This window comes from Poromitra crassiceps (assembly GCF_964638095.1).
Source record: "Poromitra crassiceps genome assembly, chromosome: 8".
NCBI classification, from domain to species: domain Eukaryota; kingdom Metazoa; phylum Chordata; class Actinopteri; order Beryciformes; family Melamphaidae; genus Poromitra; species Poromitra crassiceps.
In genome coordinates this window covers 15207014-15226400 of record NC_139629.1, presented here as the reverse complement: position 1 = coordinate 15226400, position 19387 = coordinate 15207014, and the positions used below count along the sequence as shown (strand labels likewise).

At 45.1% G+C, this 19387-nt stretch overlaps 1 protein-coding gene across 1 annotated transcript; it reads right to left on the bottom strand.

Annotated features, from left to right (window-relative positions):
- Nucleotides 1-4090: 4090 nt before the first annotated feature.
- Nucleotides 4091-11011, bottom strand: ntmt1 (N-terminal Xaa-Pro-Lys N-methyltransferase 1). The gene is made up of 4 exons (XM_083641432.1): nucleotides 10971-11011; nucleotides 8470-8614; nucleotides 7822-8074; nucleotides 4091-5223 (listed from the first exon to the last, which is right to left on the bottom strand). Exons 2-4 carry the CDS (start codon nucleotides 8611-8613, stop codon nucleotides 4967-4969), a joined length of 654 nt encoding a protein of 217 aa, XP_083497558.1. The 5' UTR covers nucleotide 8614; nucleotides 10971-11011; the 3' UTR covers nucleotides 4091-4966.
- Nucleotides 11012-19387: the final 8376 nt, after the last annotated feature.

The window sequence follows — 19387 nt, the reverse complement described above, 5'->3', positions numbered from 1 at the left end:
TACCACGGAGGAAAAGTTACACATTAAGTCTTTTTATTATTATTATTAAAACAAGAAAACCTATATAACCTACCTACCTATATAATTTCTAAAAGTAGATATTAATAATGATCAAACATTTCCATTCATGTAGCCTACAGTATTTATGTTTTTGTTTCAACTACAAACATAAATAAACGTCAACTTGAAACTATGTTTGAACTACCACACACAGCATAATATTTTAGCCTATTTATTAAATTTTTTTTTTTTTTTTAATAAACATATCGATACTTGGTGCCAGTGTATCGATAACGTATCGCAAGTGGAAATATCGCGATACCGTGAGTATCGATATTTTGTCCCACCCCTACTCAAAAGTCGCTCATCCCGATCTCGACTCTTCTCGTCCCTGGCACCCCAATGGTGGAACGAGCTGCCACCTTCGGTCAGGACTGCTGAATCACTGCCGATCTTTCGGAAAAGACTAAAGACTCACCTTTTCAGGCTCCATCTGGGCCCTTCTTGATCTAACTTCTTTCTCTCTTTATAAAAAATAAATAAATCCTAAACTAAACTCGAACCACTGTTCCTTCAGGATTTGTAGTTGTCATAGACTGTGCTCCATAGTTGATTGCTCTATTACTGACAAAAAGTGTGTTATTGTAAGTCGCTTTGGATAAAAGCGTCTGCCAAATGACGAAATGTAATGTGTTGCATTTTAGTAACAGTTACAATTAATTTAGAATGAGCTTTGGTGTGAAACAGCTGAGATTTTAGGCTCAGGGTGTTCCAGAGGCCTAGGCCAGAGATTCTCAACCTTTTTCATATCAAAGACCCCTAATGTAGTCCACATTAAACCCCCAGACCGCCATTTGATCAGATTTTGTCTCTCGGACCAAACATCTCTGAATATTTTTATTGTCAGATGTGATTTACACCAGAATTCCATAAGAATCTTTATTGTAGGTATAGAGATAACAGAGAAACTATGATCAAAACAGTCACTCTACATTCTCGAATTGTGTTAGCTTGAAATGATTAAATAACGGTGAAGTGTAACGATTTGTACAAGAACCCCTGGTGGTCCCCCGACATCACATTGAGAACCACTGGCCCAGAATCCATCCTAACAACTTAAATTAAGTTATTTCTGAAACATTTTCCATCATCCATCCATACCCATACAAACGGATATAAACGAAAGTAGACAAAACAACCTTACAGAACAAACACAGGCAAACGCTGTCCAGGGTGGCCTGTTGGTGGAAACCTCTTCTTCAGCCCAGTTCTAAATGCTTAGATAATTTCCAAGATTGAAGAAATCTGGACAAAGTCTCCATTCAAGAGAGCGCCATGAGTAAACACCTCAGTAACTTTCCTTTACAGTATGTTATAGGCTAGAAGAGGACCAAGAACCTGGACCCTCTTTATCAATGTTGCATAGAAAAGTTCCTACAAGCACGGTTAACAAATATAATTTAGAGTGTCCGTACTTTACAATAAAACTGATAATGGTATTCATGTATGTATACTTGCTCTATGTAAACCGGTCTTGATAAATACCAACATGTGTAAACCAGCATGCTTGTGCAGAACCATCCTCTTCAATAGGGTTGCAAAGGGGCGGTACATGAGATTTTCCATGGGAAGTTAAGTTCAGGGATTTTTGATTTTCTTTTTTTACTTTGAGTAGAACTTTAATGGGTTCTTTCATTGGAGAAAAAACATGAATGTTGAATCAAATATATTCACCGACTCCCCCCCCCCCCCCCCAAACAAACAAACTCAAAAATGTTGGATGCTAGGAATTATCTGTGCATTTGATGGAGGAAATGGACCATTTTCGTTTTTTGACCATTAAAGTTCTTAAAGTTGTTTTTAAAATTCGTATTAGAAATGTTTACATGCATGACTGCTTATGACAAAACAAAATGTTTATATTTATGTCTGAATATTACAAGGTAAATACAGTTAGTATAAATTACCCCAAAATGTCCAGTTAATTCCCATTAATTCCCATATACTTCCGTTAATTTCCAACTTTGAATACTCCCAGAATTTTGCAACCCAATACTCTTTAACATAAAACAACGATCATACACAATAAATACACTGTGAAAGCCGTTCTGTTCAAAAATGGCAAGCAGTCAGAAAATAAGAAATGTCCCTTACCTGAATGCTTCTTGAAAAGAAGCATTCAGGTAAAGCGGCTCACTTTTCCACCTGATTCTTAAATGTATCTGTTAGGTTCCCTGAGGTAAACTCCATGGCACAACTGGTAGTCGGCATATGACCAAGCAGCCAATCACAGTGAAAGACGACGGAGGAAACAAACACCAATCAGAACACTGGCATTTCATTCTTAGCAACACTCACACCCCATATCATTATAGTATTGAATCGTGGATGCAGAGAGACTTATAAAACGGAGCGCTTACTCAATGAACAACATACCATTGAATTGAAGGGGGGAACCCTGGTGCATAAGGGTGGTTTCACATCAGGCACCCGGGACCGTTTCCGAGCACACTTGACCCCAAACTGACCAGAGGTCCGGTTCGTTTGATCAGTGTAAACATTGGGACAGAACGCATCAAGTGTGAACACAACTGTACCAAAACGCACAGTGGACTGCTATTTCTTTACAGTGTGATGACCAGTTATCCTATGGTTTGAGGTAAATAGGAGTTTGTGTATTGTTTTGTTTATTGTGACTGGTGTTATAGTCAGTGTAAAAGCGAGTTGTTTTGCCTTTAGCATTAGCTTTGCTTTCATACCGTTAGCTTTGCAGTTAACTCGGTCTAATTGGTCAAGACAAGTTATTGCTAGCTCGCCATGAAATAGTTAGCCGATATCAGACTGTATTGTAACTCGTAAGCTGTCGACTGGTGGAGTGGGTTGATTCAAAGGTCTGGACGCAGGCAGTAACGTTAACATTATGGACTTGTTGCATAACCTACTATTTAGTAATGTTACTGATATCTGATTCTGTAGCAAACGCTAATGTCTATTATATGAATTTTAACTACTCGCTATTACCAAGACAACTCGCTTTTACACTATACATTTTAAGTTCATCACAGTATAGAAAACAATACACAAAATTCTATTTACGTCTTGGAGGGCACAAAACTCCACTCCAAAGGATAACGTTGGTCGTCCACTTGGCAAGTAAACTACTCTTCTTTGTGTTTATTGGTGGATCGCAAACCAACTAGGCGCATAGCATTACCTACTGTACTGTATGGGAGTTTGTAGATACGCAAGTGTGCCCGGGAATGGAACAACATAGTGTGAAAGCTGACTGGCGGGGGAAAGGGGAGGGGGCGCAATCGTTCTCGGGCACGGAACGAAAGCAATCATTCATTCATTAGTGTGGAAACGCCCTAAATAGAGCTCAATAGTGACCGCCCACATTTTCGCAGCTCCGGTTCCAATAGAGAACTCCCCATTAATTTTCTCCAAAGACGTCTAGAAAAATCCTTATATAAAGACTAAAGGCATATTCACAGCTGTAGCTCATTTGCTTTGTTCCGATTCAGGGGCTTAACTGATACAAATGTTGCATTTGTGCCTTGGTTCGTTTGTGTTCACACAGTCACAAATCAAACGGTCCAAATGTGTGTGCGTTGAGTAGGCCTACATTGTATGTCGGGTGTGCGAGTGGAGAGAAAGAGAAGGGGGAGGGGTTTATTTATTTATCTAACCGCCCCCAATTAAAAAAATATCTGGTAATTTGGTAAAGATAAAACAATGACCCTCACAACTTGGTAAAATGGTAAATGGCCTGCATTTATATAGCGCTTTTATCCAAAGCGCTTTACAATCAGTAGGTACATTCACCCATTCATACACTGATGGCACGCAGGTTGCTGGCACACCACACCATCGGGAGCAATTTGGGGTTCAGTATCTTGGCCCAAGGACACTTCGACATTCAGACTGGAGGAGGCGGGAATCGAACCATCGACCTCTTTTATCCAAAGTGATTAGTGGACGACCCGCTCTACCTCATGAGCTACAGCTGCCAAACTTCTGCTATTACTATCACGGAGACTACAAAGGATTGAACATGTGTACTGTCAAGAATAAAATATTAATAATTTAATAAAAGCCTACAGACATTTTAGGAAGACACTGCAATCAGTCTGCCAGACAATCTTATTATCACAGAAGAAGGCTGGCTCTGATGAGCCTGTAACCAAGCCGGTCGTCCGGGTAGTGGAGCGGTAGATTCCCTGCTTACCAACACAAGGGTCGCAGGTTCGCACCCCTGTTCGCACCTCCAGCTTCCATACAGGCATGCTTGGCTGTGCCTGCGGGTGGGAAGCCGGATTGGGGGTATGTGTCCTGGTCGCTGCACTAGCGCCTCCTCTGGTCGGCCGGGGCACTGGTCGGGACGGAAGGAAACTGGTGGGAATAGCGTGATCCTCCCAGGTGCTACGTCCTGCCGGTGAAGCTCCCCGTGTCACGTGAAAAGAAGGAGCTGGCAACTGAGCACGTGTTCGAAAGAAGCATGGTGCTAATCTCGGCTCTCCCCAGATCGGCAGAGGGTGGAGCAGCAACCGGGGCAGAAATTGGCCAAGTACAATTGGGGGGAAAATAATAAGAAAAAAAAAGTCTGTAACCAAGCCAACCAGCCACAGGTCAGCAGCCACGCTACTGAATCGTGCGTGAATATAAAACATTTTCACTTGGAGCAAAACAGGGCGGGGGATAAATCTAATCGCACTTTTTAGTTTGAGCTCAGAGTCAAATGTGTTATGGTCACTCATGATTCAGTAACTGGCTGGTTGGCATGCTTCCAAGCTTAAAACTATTTAATATTTTTCGAAAACATCTATGGAGAAAATTAAAGGGGAATTCTCTTATGGAACCAGAGCTGCAAAGAAGTGGGCGGGGCACTGTTGAACTCTACGAGCGTAATGGAACGGAGTATTCCTCTGCGTTTCCCCTCCACCTCCACCTGCACTTCCCTCCGTGTCTATCTGAGGGCCAGTGTGTGCACTTGGTAGATTTCCTTTGGGAAGTCCATTTGTTGCTCCTGGTGGACGATGCGCAGGCCAGCCCGGTCCACCAGGCTGTGGACGATGTCCAGATCTCTGCAGACGCTGCTGTCCACGTCGTCGGGCACCACCCCCTCGTAAGACACATTGTCCTTGATAACCACAAGGCCGTCTGGCCGCAGGGCGCTCCTGCAGCGCCGCAGGAACTCCACCAGGTGCTCGTCTGTCAGGTGGCCTGAAGGGGGCAGGGGGACAAGAGCTGTCACATGACTCACATCCACAACATCCAGAGCCATTTGGTCTTAAAGCCTCCCTCCTGTGTATTTTGTCATTTTTAAGATATCCCAAGTGTTGGTGAGTCATGATCAGGTCTGTTGATTAGCAGAGCTATTCGCCACTGTTTTTTTGACAAATCACCTTATTTTGTGCTCAAAGTCCAAAAGATAAGCTGTTAGTAAAAACAGGTGATGACGTCAGACATAATAATGGTACGTACGTACGGAGAACCCAAATCCATAATGCCTCCGCATAAAAAGACGCAAAGCTGTTCTGCCTTGGGACCTTAGATTCTTATCAATGTAAGTTCTTTGGCGCAAATGGTGATGTGCGTTTATACAGTGCGCGCTCATGTACGTTTTCATAGAGACACTGCGTAACGCATCATCATTCAGAAACCACGCCCAAGACGGGGGAAAACAGAAAGCCCCCCTCCAATCCTGGCGTTCTCCTATGTCACGTGCATGGTTGCGTGTTGCACAAAAGATCGTATATACGGAAGATGAACACTCCAACTTACTTCCTTGACAGCTAGATCCACATTTTTCTTCTCACCAATTTTCAATGGCTTCCTTGTTTTGCTCAGGAGTACAAAAAAACTTTAACTGGCGATTTTTTACATTTGTTGTGTGCGCAGCCCACCACACAACAGCTTTTAGCTATGTTTAATTCATGGGAAATGACGCTGGTGTGTGGAAATGAACGGAGCGTTTCCCCCGTGATGGGCGTGGCCTATTACATGCAGTGTCTCTATTCACCTTATGTAGCCACGCCCATTTGACCCGGTTGTGTGGCCGTATCAAAACTTCCGGCTAAAAATAATAATAAAATAAAATAAAAAAATGGCTGCGCTGCTCCAATATCATCTAACTCTGGATTAACTAATAATTTAGCCAATTGTATGTAACATACCAAATAAAAGCAAACGGCAATGTCTAAGAATGCAACGCCATGTAACTGGCTCGTTAAGTCTTGCATTCCAGGGAATTACGTTAACGTCTGCGGGTCTTATTGACGTTAGTGGCTCGCGCTGCCTCGGAGGAGAGAAAACCATCTGAAGCTTTCTTTGTTGGAGTTCAGGTATGTTTTACAAGAAAGTGCTCGTCATTGTCGACGATAACGTTATCTGACCTGGCTGGCTAACAGTGGATACTCGCTTGCTTGCTGTGTACCGGGTCAAAGTAGTAGGCTACGTTCTTTATTTTACCCCTTCACTGTCCGCTCCAAAAACAACTCTCTTATTTTACGCAGTGACCGCCGGAAGTGTTAAAAGGACCCGGAAGAATTTGTCCCACTGTAAGGTCTGAACATAAGGTGAATAGAACACCAACAGTTTATACAGTTATAAAAACTGACAGGAGGGCCTTTAAGCCCCAGACACATGACGTAACCAGACACATGATGCAACCAGAACATAACATAACCAGACACATGACGTAACCAGACACATGACATAACTAGACACATGACATAACCAGACACATGACGTAACCAGACACATGACGTAACCAGACACATGATGGACGTAACCAGACACATGACGTAACCAGACACATGACGTAACCAGACACATGACGTAACCAGACACATGACGTAACCAGACACATGACGTAACCAGACACATGACGTAAGCAGACACATGACGTAACCAGACACATGACGTAACCAGACACATGACATAACCAGACACATGACATAACCAGACACATGACGTAACCAGACACATCACATGACGTAACTAGACACATGACGTAACCAGACACATGACGTAACCAGACACATGACGTAACTAGACACATGACATAACCAGACACATGACGTAACTAGACACATGACGTAACCAGACACATGACGTAACCAGACACATGACGTAACCAGACACATGACGTAACTAGACACATGACGTAACCAGACACATGACGTAACCAGACACATGACGTAACCAGACACATGACCTAACTAGACACATGACGTAACCAGACACATGACGTAACCAGACACATGACGTAACCAGACACATGACGTAACTAGACACATGACATAACCAGACACATGACGTAACTAGACACATGACGTAACCAGACACATGACGTAACCAGACACATGACGTAACCAGACACATGACGTAACCAGACACATGACCTAACTAGACACATGACGTAACCAGACACATGACGTAACCAGACACATGACGTAACCAGACACATGACGTAACTAGACACATGATGTAACCAGACACATGACGTAACCAGACACATGACGTAACCAGACACATGGCGTAACTAGACACATGACGTAACCAGACACATGACGTAACCAGACACATGACGTAACTAGACACATGACGGCAAAGAACTAGCAGCAATGAAGGCCGATTGTTCGCCTCATGTCTCCTGTGTCGTCGGAGTGACAAAGCTGCACTTGAACACACCACAGAGACAGCTGACAGTCAACTAGCACATATGTTCTGCCATTGGGTAAATGCTGGAGACGAGTAGAGCAGTGACATACATCACTCCCTCAAGTTTCATCAAAACGGCCACTGAGCCAGACTCACCGATGACCCACTGGATCCAGATGACGTCGTAGCGTCCGTCCTCTGGTACAAAGTCCTGCAGGCCGCTGCAGAAGTAGTTGCCCACGCGCTTGCTGTCCTCGCCCAGGTAGCTTTTGGCCTTGTCCAGGAACTCCTGGGTCACATCCACCAGGTCCACCGTGCGGAACAGAGGCAGCAGCAAGCGCTTGGTGATCCGCCCGATGCCCGCGCCACAGTCCAGAGCGCAGCCGGTGCCCGTCTTCCCCTCACCCTCCTTTAGTGTAAAGACCATGAACATGAAAAGAGTTCACTTGTCAGAAAAGCTGCAGAAATAGATGTTAGATTGAAGCAACTCCTAATTGAAGCATCGTCTTCCACACACAACTGAGGTATAAGGCCATTAAGGTTAAACCACTAAGGGCTTTTGGCGGCTGATACCGATATTTTGTCATCTTTAAATTTGAGATTTCTTCATGCAAAATGTGGCAAGGCGAAGGACCGAGCCTCCGTCGTACTATGCATGCTACCAGGTGATTGAGCTGGCTGCCTCTCAGAGACAGAGTTTCTTATTGAGCTGGCTGCCTCTCAGAGACAGAGTTTCTTATTGAGCTGGCTGCCTCTCAGACACAGAGTTTCTGAGCTGGCTGCCTCTCAAACAGAGTATCTTACCCCGAGGAACTTCTGTAGGAAAGCCTTGGAGCCATTCAGGTCGATGTTGGAGATGGTGCCGTAGCCTCCCAGCATGCCGTCCACAGTGGGGGTCACCTCCCTCCAGTAGCCCTCCGCATTGGAGTAGAAGCTGGCCTCACTCATCCTGTCACACCAGAGACAACATTTACATCAAGGGAACATTCAATCCAAAATTACTATTCACAGTCAGGCAGGCCCTATGCTTGTTTTCTTTCATTAGGGGTTCAAGCGCCGAAGGGGCTCAAACTAGGCTTGGGCGGGATCTATTTTTTCATACCTTTCGGTCTTCATACCCCGGTATACGGTATTGGTTTCATAAGGGGGGGGGGGGGGGGTATTTATCATCCAAACCAATTTTTCAATAATACGTGTGAGCAAACTTGCATGAGTGAAGCGTTCCTTTCGCCTTGTTGTGAACGTACAGTTGCAGTTATTCTGTAAGCTGAATATGAAAGGATGTGTAATCAAAGATGCAGCGATGACGCGAGAGGACTGGAGCTCCCCCATATCATGACATCACCTGCTCAGCATGTAAGGCACGCACGCACACACACACGCACGCACGCACGCACGCACGCACACACACACACACACACACACACACACACACACACACACACACACACACACACACACACACACACACACACACACACACACACACACACACACACACACACACACACACACACACACACACACACGAGCCAAATGTGGCTTGACTTGGCTGAAGGGCAGCTGTCAGAGCCGGTCTTGTGACCAGGGCAGGGGGCATAGCTTTCTCTGGGCTCGGACTCCATCTCAGTTCTCGCAGAGCCAAATGAAATGTGAGTTCACGTGATGGGCTGGTTTACCAGGCTACATCTCTGCAGCAGAATGAAGATGATCTTATCTTAGGCTTGAAAATGCACATTTAAAAATAATAGCAAATTAATAGCTCGATAAGTTAGTGATCGGGTATAGCCCAGTCTCTGCCATGATTCCACTGCAACCAACAATATTGAGCAAATGAGTATTATTGCATCTCCACTTATCAACATGTAAGAACATGGAATAGAGAGCCAAAGTGAACATCACTTCCTGCTTCAGCATGTGTACAAAGTGATTTCATCCGCCATTTTATTTTCCATAGACATTGTGTAAAATGCTTATAAAAATAGTTTTACTTGGTCAAACCAAGTGATTCAGCTATATTTAGAATCCGAAGAGACCATAGAACATTCCGTCGCGTAAGTGACGTCTCTCCCACCAGACCATCTTGTTGATGGTGTGACGTACATGATAGATGTAGTCGATTGACAAAACTAAGGGTGCTTTCTCACTGGGAACGATTGCTTTCGTTCCGCTCAATTCCGCAAAGCACATTATAACATTTCTTCTGCGCTCGGGAATGGAACAGAGTGCACTTGCATCATCAACTACGCCTGGAGTTTATCCTCGCCCGTGTGTTGTCTATGTGGTTCGGAACGGTTGGCGTTCACATTCGCAAGTGTTCCGTTCCCGGGCACGTTAAAGCGTTCCCCAGAGCACCCTTTCAAGTGGATCATGTCATTGTTCCGCGTTGCGCGCACGGGCGCGGAATGGAACGCGACGTTCACACTCATCAAACATTCTGAAACTGCGGTCAATTTGGGGACAAGTGTGCTCTGGAACGGTACCAGGGAGCCAGTGAGAAAGGACACTAAACCTTATGTTTCAGTTTCAGGACAAACTGCAACTTTCTTGACATGCATAGTTATCTTTTAAATTGACAAAATGTACACATGTACCTCATGGCACAATTCAAACGGGATAAAAACAAGTAGGCCTAAAAAACGTATCGCTCCGTTCACCACCATTCATATTTTTTCAGACGCTGGTACACAAAAAGCAGGAAGAGATGTTCACTTTGGCTTTATATAGGATTATGTTACAAGATAATTGTAAGAAGCAACTGCCACAAACTTGGGAGATTTTAGAATTGCCTTAAAGTTATTATATATGAATAGTATAGACTAGCTAATGTCTTTTACAGAAGCAACTGATTACACAGTTTGTTTGTCTGCACAGTATAAAAATGGTAACCTTACAGACAGTTTAGCTAATTTTAGACTTCCAAGGGAACAGGGAACCTATTGGCCATTTAATACAATGCACTTAAATTAAATAGTGGAAGCAATATCTTATAATAACGTTTAGCCATTCAATCTTTAACTTGCCATTAACGTTACACCATTAACCGACCAGACAACTTCAACTCTGAAATGTCAACTTAGTGGAATTGTAATGGTGTGGTTATATTTGCACTACTAGCCTACATACCGTATTGTTAGTGCTAATAATAAGTAACACTATGGCCTCGTGACCACGTGTTACGTTCCATGCTTTAGTTTGAGCTAAGCTGCTGCCATGTGCCTGTTTCCAGGTAAAACAACACTCCGCAATGTGTTTACATATAGTTTATAAAGAGTAACGCGTTACTCTCTTACAGCAACACTCACCTGGCTGTGTGTCTGTCTCCTCTCTCCTCTCCTCTGACCGAGCTGCGACCACTCTCTGCACATGGAGCACGTCATTTCCTTATTTGGTTCCCACAAGAACAAGCAAAGAACTTAAATTGCGAAGAACTGAAGTCGAATGGGTTATTGGGTTGTTCCAACATTGCAACATCAGCGCACAGCGACTCCGCCATTTTGGACGGAAGGAGACTACCGCAATGACGGCAGTAAAAGGTCCGGCCTGCAAAGTGCAGTACACAAGCACCTCTACAGAAACGCTCTGTGTTCTTCCCGTCATGGGTGTCTCTGTCATGATTCTGTCTGTGCTGTTTCCCATTGGCACAATGAGGCGTTTTCAGGCCAAAATGGCAGCACCTCTGTCTGATTCTCAAGTGAACGGGTGGCAGGTAAGAAGTTGTAATTAGGCTGTCTGAAACCAGTTTGATACATAAGATCACTGAATTTGCAACCTTTCTAGCTAGGTACCTGGTTATGGATAATTTTCGAGGAACCATACCACCCATGATACCACCATGGTACCTTTGTTTGGTTAGGATATCCCATGATACCTTGCGACCCTTACAATCGACGAAGAAGAACGAAGCGAGCCCGAGCGAGCCCTAATGGCGACGCCCACAAAGCCGACTGCATCGGAAAAAAGTGAAACAACGTTGGCTAAATAAGAAAATTATGTCACTTTCTTTTTGTTTTTATTCTAGAATAGTCAATAACGTCAACCTTCACTTAATTGCAGTGCAGTCAGATGTTTGTACAGTGTCAGGAAAGTCACTTTTGAACAATAGTAGGAAACATCTTACCTGACAGCAGCCGGCTAGTTAGGTTGCTAGCTGACGTTTAGAAAACCCGCTCCGCGTGCCCCAAAGCAGGACCTACACTGCACAGCCAGGAGGATAGCAGCATGGCAGACCCTCAAGTGTAAGTGGAGTTCGTTTTAACTGTGCTTTATTAAATGACAAGCTGTCATTGCTTAAGTAATGTTACAAATGTGTTGGTTAAATGCAACGTTCTCGTTAGCTTGGTTTCATGCTTTTAATTTGAAGGCCGAAACGGGAAATGGTGTGATGGTAGATAGAATACACTGGTCTGTCAATTTTATCATTTCACACGTACCATTTCCCTTTTTGCTTTCAAATTAAAAGTGTAAAAACAATTAAACGTTCGCCTGTGAAGCCTCGACCTGTGACCACCAGTATGACACTTATTCATTGTTTGCAGTAGATTTAACCTTTTAGGACAATTTCATATTATTCTGCAAACAATAAATAAGTGTCATACTGGTATTGTACCTCTAGATGGCAATGTTGTGCTACAAACCCTTCAGCTGATACAGCCCAGTACTGGGCTGGACTATCAGCTCACTGAATGTGATGTGAGATCATGGGGCATTTTTAACCCCATAACATTGTGGTCATGTATGAAACTGAATATCCAATTGTATGCACGGATCTACTAAAACAGTGTGAGGAAGGTCTGAAGCAAAAAAGATTCAAAAAAATCATGAATCATGGCAGAGTGGAAATAGTTAATTATGGCTTATATTATTGTGTCATGAGCTAGATCACTATCTTCTATATTTTGGACCTACACGTTGATAAATACATTTTCAGTAATGACTCATGAGCAGGCAACTTCTCATACCAATAGAATGGATCTGATTAAATTATTGTTCATGCTACTGAGCACTCAGCAGCTCAAAACCCACATTTTACAAATAATCAGAAAATAATGATATGATTGACTTGAATATATGACTGGAAACAGCAACATTGTCTTGTTGTGTTTGACTCAACAAATTGCTGTTTCATTTGCAACTCAAAGTGCCAAATGCCGCCCGGCCATGCAATTATTGAGAAAAGAAGTGAGTGCAAATTGGAAAACCTTTCAGGAGAGTTGCAGTTTGACCCACAGACCACAGGAGGGCACTGCAATGTGGAGCTGTGATCAACTTATTTTGTTGGTGTCCTGTGTACACACGGTGAAAGGACTTAGAAGTAGTTGGCTTGTCAGACTAATTGTTTGTTGTCTATTCAGTGGCTCATATCGCCTGGTAACTATAATTCATAACTTGATTGCTACATTTTACTTGTCCCCTGTGACTATTCGTGACTGTATCGCCCAGCCCCAGTATATCCTGTCTGTTCGGCTCTCTCTCCTCTTCCCCCTTCCCCTGCTCTCTACCGCTCTCCCTCTCCACCTCCTCCCTTTCCCTGTTCTCTCCTCCCCACGTTCTCTCCACCTTTCTCCCCTTCCCCCTGTCTCTCTCTATCATAAGATTGTTCAACCATGTTATTATTATTATTACTACTGTAATTGTTATCGTTGTGTCAGCTAGATTTAGCTAGACATATTCTCTGTGAACATGCTTGTGAATTAGGGCTATACAAATAAACTTGACTTGACTTACGGTACTGACATCGTTACCCCACTGCAGGCAGCCTGTGAGCATGAGTAAGTAGCCAGCGACTGGTCAAAACAGTGTCTGCCGCTGGTTGCTTCGTAACATTAGCCGATGGAAAAAAATAATATCTATTTTTCATTGTATTCAACATTATTCAATGCAATTTCTTGATTCATTGTGTTTCTGAATAAAATAAATCTGCACTTGACCTCTCTCAACTCACGTGGTGCACAATGCATGGTACTATGCGTGCGTCGTACTGTATCACCAGAAAGCTTACATTCTCCTCGATTTCCTCAAGTGCTGCAAATGGCTTGAATGGTTTCTTTTCCTCCTGGTCTACCTGTCTTGTATTGTGAAAAGGTAATAAGATGATAGTGTTGCATTCTATTCGAGACATAACTTTTGTGGGGAGAAATAAATTGAAAACTACAGTCGTCAGATATGACTTGAATGTCACTTGTAAAATTGCCTTTCCCACCATTTAATGTTTACTGGTGGCTTTTGGATAGTGACATCATCAGTGATTTGTGACGCAAATCGTGACATCATCAGTGACATTATCAGTGATGTCATAAATCCTACATGTTGCACCCATGGCGTAAGCCCAAACCGATTAAAAACACCTCAGAGTAAACAGGCGCAAACCAATTGAAATTTCAATCGGTTGTAGAGCGGTATTTTAACCCTTAAGTTTAAGCCAATGAAAAATCCAAATCCAGCCTCAGTAAACTCAACCCCACACTCACCATCGACTGTGCCACTCCCCATTTTTCCAGGCACGCAACCTCAGTGTGATCTCCCCCCCCTTCCCCCTCACGCCCATTTTCCCCCCCAAACACTCATCCACGCCTTCTTTTTTTCTTTTTTAAAGTGTTGCCATATGTATGCTTTGGCTATGCACCTTATCATGCCGATAAAGCCCTTTTGAATTGGAGAGACAGAGAGAGACAGAGACAGAGAGCTAAGGAGGAAGAACAATTTGGGGAAAATGTAGTAAAAGTAAGGTAGAGCAAGAAAGAAGTAAGAACAGACAGTGCAACACTGACACACAGTGAGGAAGGAAGAGAGAGGGAAGCAGAGAGAGAGAGAGAGAGAGAGAGAGAGAGAGAGAGCTAAAGCCGCAGTGGTGGCTGCTGCATGGTTAAAAATGCATGGCCCATTTTCCCATTAATATTTCAGCGAGGCAAACTCCCCTTCAACACCCCCACCCTGCTGCTGTGCTTCTGGACTGCAGTGAGAGAGAGGGGGGGGGGGGGGGGGGGAGCCGTGAGAGAGAGAGGGGGGAGAGAGAGCAGTGTGAGAGTGGGGGGGGGGGGGGGGGGAGAGAGCAGTGAGAGAGGGGGGGGGGGAGCAGTGAGAGAGGGTGGAGGGGGAGAGAGAGCAGTGTGAGAGTGGGGGGGGGGGAGAGAGAGCAGTGAGAGAGGGGGGGGGGCAGTGAGAGAGGGTGGAGGGGGAGAGAGAGCAGTGAGAGAGAGAGGGGGGGGGAGCCGTGAGAGAGAGAGGGGGGGAGAGAGAGCAGTGTGAGAGTGGGGGGGGGGGAGAGAGCAGTGAGAGAGGGGGGAGAGAGAGAGCAGTGAGAGAGTGGGGGGGGGGGGGAGAGCAGTGAGAGAGGGGGGGAGAGAGAGAGCAGTGAGAGAGGGTGGAGGGGGAGAGAGTGCAGTGTGAGGGTGGAGGGGGAGAGAGAGCCGTGTGAGAGGGGGGGGGGAGCAGTGAGAGAGGGTGGAGGGGGAGAGAGAGCAGTGTGAGAGGGGGGGGGAGCAGTGAGAGGGGGGAGAGAGAGCAGTGAGAGAGGGGGGAGAGAGAGCAGTGAGAGAGGGTGGAGGGGGAGAGAGAGCAGTGTGAGAGGGGGGGGGAGAGAGCAGTGAGAGGGGGGGAGAGAGAGCAGTGAGAGAGGGGGGGAGAGAGAGCAGTGAGAGAGGGTGGAGGGGGAGAGAGCAGTGTGAGAGGGGGGGAGAGAGAGAGAGGGGGAGAGAGAGCAGTGAGAGAGGGTGGAGGGAGAGAGAGAGCAGTGTGAGAGGGGGGGGAGAGAGAGCAGTGTGAGAGAGAGCAGTGAGAGAGGGGGGAGAGAGCAGTGAGAGAGGGGGGGGAGAGCAGTGTGAGAGAGCAGTGAGAGAGGGGGGAGAGAGCAGTGAGAGAGGGGGGGGAGAGCAGTGTGAGAGAGCAGTGAGAGAGGGGGGAGAGGAGGGAGGGGGGAGAGAGAGCAGTGTGAGAGAGGGGGGGAGAGAGAGCAGTGTGAGAGGGGGGAGGGGGGAGAGAGAGCAGTGTGAGAGAGAGCAGTGAGAGAGGGGAGAGAGAGCAGTGTGAGAGAGCAGTGAGAGGGGGGGAGAGAGAGCAGTGAGAGAGGAGGGAGGGGGAGAGAGAGCAGTGTGAGAGAGGGGGGGAGAGCAGTGAGAGAGGAGGGGGGAGAGAGAGCAGTGAGAGAGGAGGGAGGGGGAGAGAGAGCAGTGTGAGAGAGGGGGGGGAGATAGAGAGAGAGAGGGAGTACCGCAGGGATGACGTATTTTTGTAGTCGGAACGCGGAAGTCCCGGACTTCCGGGTTCGTCACTGTTTCTGCCTATGGGATTTTTGAATGGGTTTTTGGCGCGATGCTTCAAATAAGGTCTGTGGGCAACGCAAGCTTATTCAAACGCGAAACCTGTGTTCAGCGAGACAATCTTCACACATGAGGACCACTTTCATGAGTTTTGAAGCGTAAATGTGAGCCCTAGAAGTAAAAAGCTCATGCCAAACTAATCCAGAACTACACACAGTGTCGCATAGGCTTCCACGTCACGTCACCACAGCCAAATTCAACCTGTAGTGTTGTTGATGTGTGCGCTGCTGTGCACTGATTACCCCGGGCTGAACCAGGTGAGGGAAAGATAATTTCTGTGTTCGTCCTTTGAAGTGATGACGTTATTGACGTATAATATCCCCGTCGACTCAACAGTGTAGCCTCATTTAGCCGTTTGCTAGCTAGCCGCCCTTTTAACGGCACATAAAAGCCTCAAAACTCATAAAAGTGGTCCTCGTGTGTGAAGATGATCCTGCTGAACACTGGTTCACGTTTGAATAAGCTTGCGTTGCCCAGAGACCTTATTAGAAGCATCGCGCCAAAAACCCATTCAAAAATCCCATAGGCAGAAACAGTGAAGAACCCGGAAGTGTTAGCATTCATGTTTTCCGGACTCATTCCTGCGGCTCTCTGTTGGCATTACCTTTACCTCAGCTCTGACATGGATAAGAAAAAACAGAAAGGGGGTGGGGGATCTGTTTGACTTTTTGATGGCATGGTAACCCACTTCAGAGGGTTATATGGTGTGATAACCCACTTCAGGGGGTTATATGGTGTGATAAGGGCCAGGAGTTATAACTGGGTAAATAAAAAACAGAACTGTGTACTCACTACGGGTTAAAATAGACTTGAGTTGCCTGTGTTCTATATGTCTTCTGTGTATTTCGGATCACATACAAAAAAAATGTTGCAACATGCATCAATTAGGCTATTCGTTTATTTAAAGGAACACTCCGCCCGTTTTCAACCAGCTTTGTATCATTAGAACATCAGTAGTATATCAGAAAACTGTAAACTGTTTTGAAGTCTGTCATTTAATTTGACAGTTATTTAGTGTTAAAGTGTGGACCAGTGACATCACTGGTCCACACTAACTCAAATTAATAACTCATTAACTCAAATGAACTCTCAATAACTGTCAAACTAGATGAATGACAGAATGTTTGACAGTTATTGAGAGTTGATTTGAGTTAATGAGTTATTAATTTGAGTTAGTGTGGACCAGTGATGTCACTGGTCCACACTTTAACACTAAATAACTGTCAAATTAAATGACAGACTTCAAAACAGTTTACAGTTTTCTGATATACTACTGATGTTCTAATGATACAAAGCTGGTTGAAAATGGGCGGAGTGTTCCTTTAATTACCATTATTGTGAAGGTTTTAACCAGACGCTTCAATGTTATTCTGGCTCACTTGATGCTGTTCACACACCACACACACACACACACACACACACACACACACACACACACACACACACACACACACACACACACACACACACACACACAGACCCCCCCCCCCCACCCCTACACACAAAGACACCCCTTCCCACACACACATCCCCCCCACCAGACACTACCACCCCCCACACACAGACGCCCCCCACCTCCACACAGACACCCCCCACCCCACACACACACACACAAACACACACACACACACACACACACACACACACACACACACACACACACACACACACACACACACACACACACACACACACACACACACACACACACACACACACACACACACACACACAGACACCCATCCCACCCCCACCCCCCACACACACAGGACACTCCCACACACAGACAGCCCCACATCAATATCAGTATTGATATCTATACCGATATCAAACCTTACAAACACAACACAACACGACACAAGGCCGGAGTCCCACCAAACCAGATTTGAAGGCCACATTGTGGCCTCATAATCTAGTATGTAAGCATTATTATATATATTATTTATATAGGCTTTATTTCTATTAGATCACATTATGTTCCCCGCATATATAAACATATATCTTGGATTGACTTGTATGTAAAATGTATTATATTATAAAATGTATTATTATTATTATTATTATTATTATTATTATTATTATTATTATTATGTAAAATGCATATATGTACATATACGGTGACATATGTCAACTTGTGTCAGATATAGATACATATGACATAATATTGCCTTTCTGTATGGGTATTTTGCATTGATATTATGAATACAGGTGTGCCTTGAGGCTTGCCTTGTGGTGTGCCTTGGCCACAAAAAGTTTGAAAACCACTGCTATAGTTCATAATCCTCCAACCATGACGCCATGCCTTAGTTTAGAGATATACCTACATGTAAATAGCTGGGGTCAATCAATACAGGCCTCATTCCACATCCATGGTGTCACAGAGCCAAATGGAGGTGTGGCTATGGGGAATGCAAGAGAGAGGGAGACAGAGGGGGGAGGAGAGAGAGAGGAGGGGGGAGAGAGAGCTATTGAACCTATGCTGTTATGTCCCAGTCTTATTGGAAAACAGTCCAAGTTGAGCTCAGCACTGAAATTAGTTATTGATCCCTCTCTCACCTCCCTGCACAGGGACTGCAGTGCACACCTTCTCTTCTGTTGATTCCTACTCTCTCTCATTTAGGCCGTGGCCACACTGCTCCATCAGAAAATGCACAGAATAATAAAACGGATAGAAGTACGTCCGTTGCATGTACAAGTAACATACTTGTACAGCAGGTGGCGGTAAGCACCTTGAAGGTGTCAGCGACCTGCCTATAAACCGAGAGAAGAAGAAAGCTGGCGTTAGCTAGTTGTTAGCTCTGTGCGCTACGTTACTTAGTGGCAATGAAATGCCACTGAATGACCAGATTGATGGTCGGCCAGTTTGAGTCATGCTGTTTAAATGAAGCCCAGCAGCTTTGATATCGGTTGGCTAGTTGTTGATATTTATAACAGTAAAATAACATTTCAGCCATTTCCGCTCTGAGAACGCCTCCTCGACTCTGATTGGCTAAACGGACGGTGACTATCCGTCTATCCAATACATTCATCCAGAAAAAGTTCAGCCCGCTTGAACTTTTCTGTCCATCAAAACATAATTATGCACATTTGCTGGATATGTATATGCATGATCAGTGCTCCACGGACAGACGGACAGGTGTGTCTTCAAAATGAATGGATGTGAACAGAGAAATTAACACAGATGGACAGACACCAGGGATCAGTGTGGTCACCACCTTAGTATCTCTCTTCACCTTGTCTCTCTCCATCTTCCCCCTCCTCTCTCTCTGCCCCCGCCTCTCTCTCTCTTCCCCTCACCTCTCTCACTCCCCCTCCCCTCTCTCTCTTCCCCTCTCCTCTCTCACTCCCCCTCCTCTCTCTCTCTCTTCCCCTCATCTCTCTCTCAATCCCGCTCTCTCTCTGCC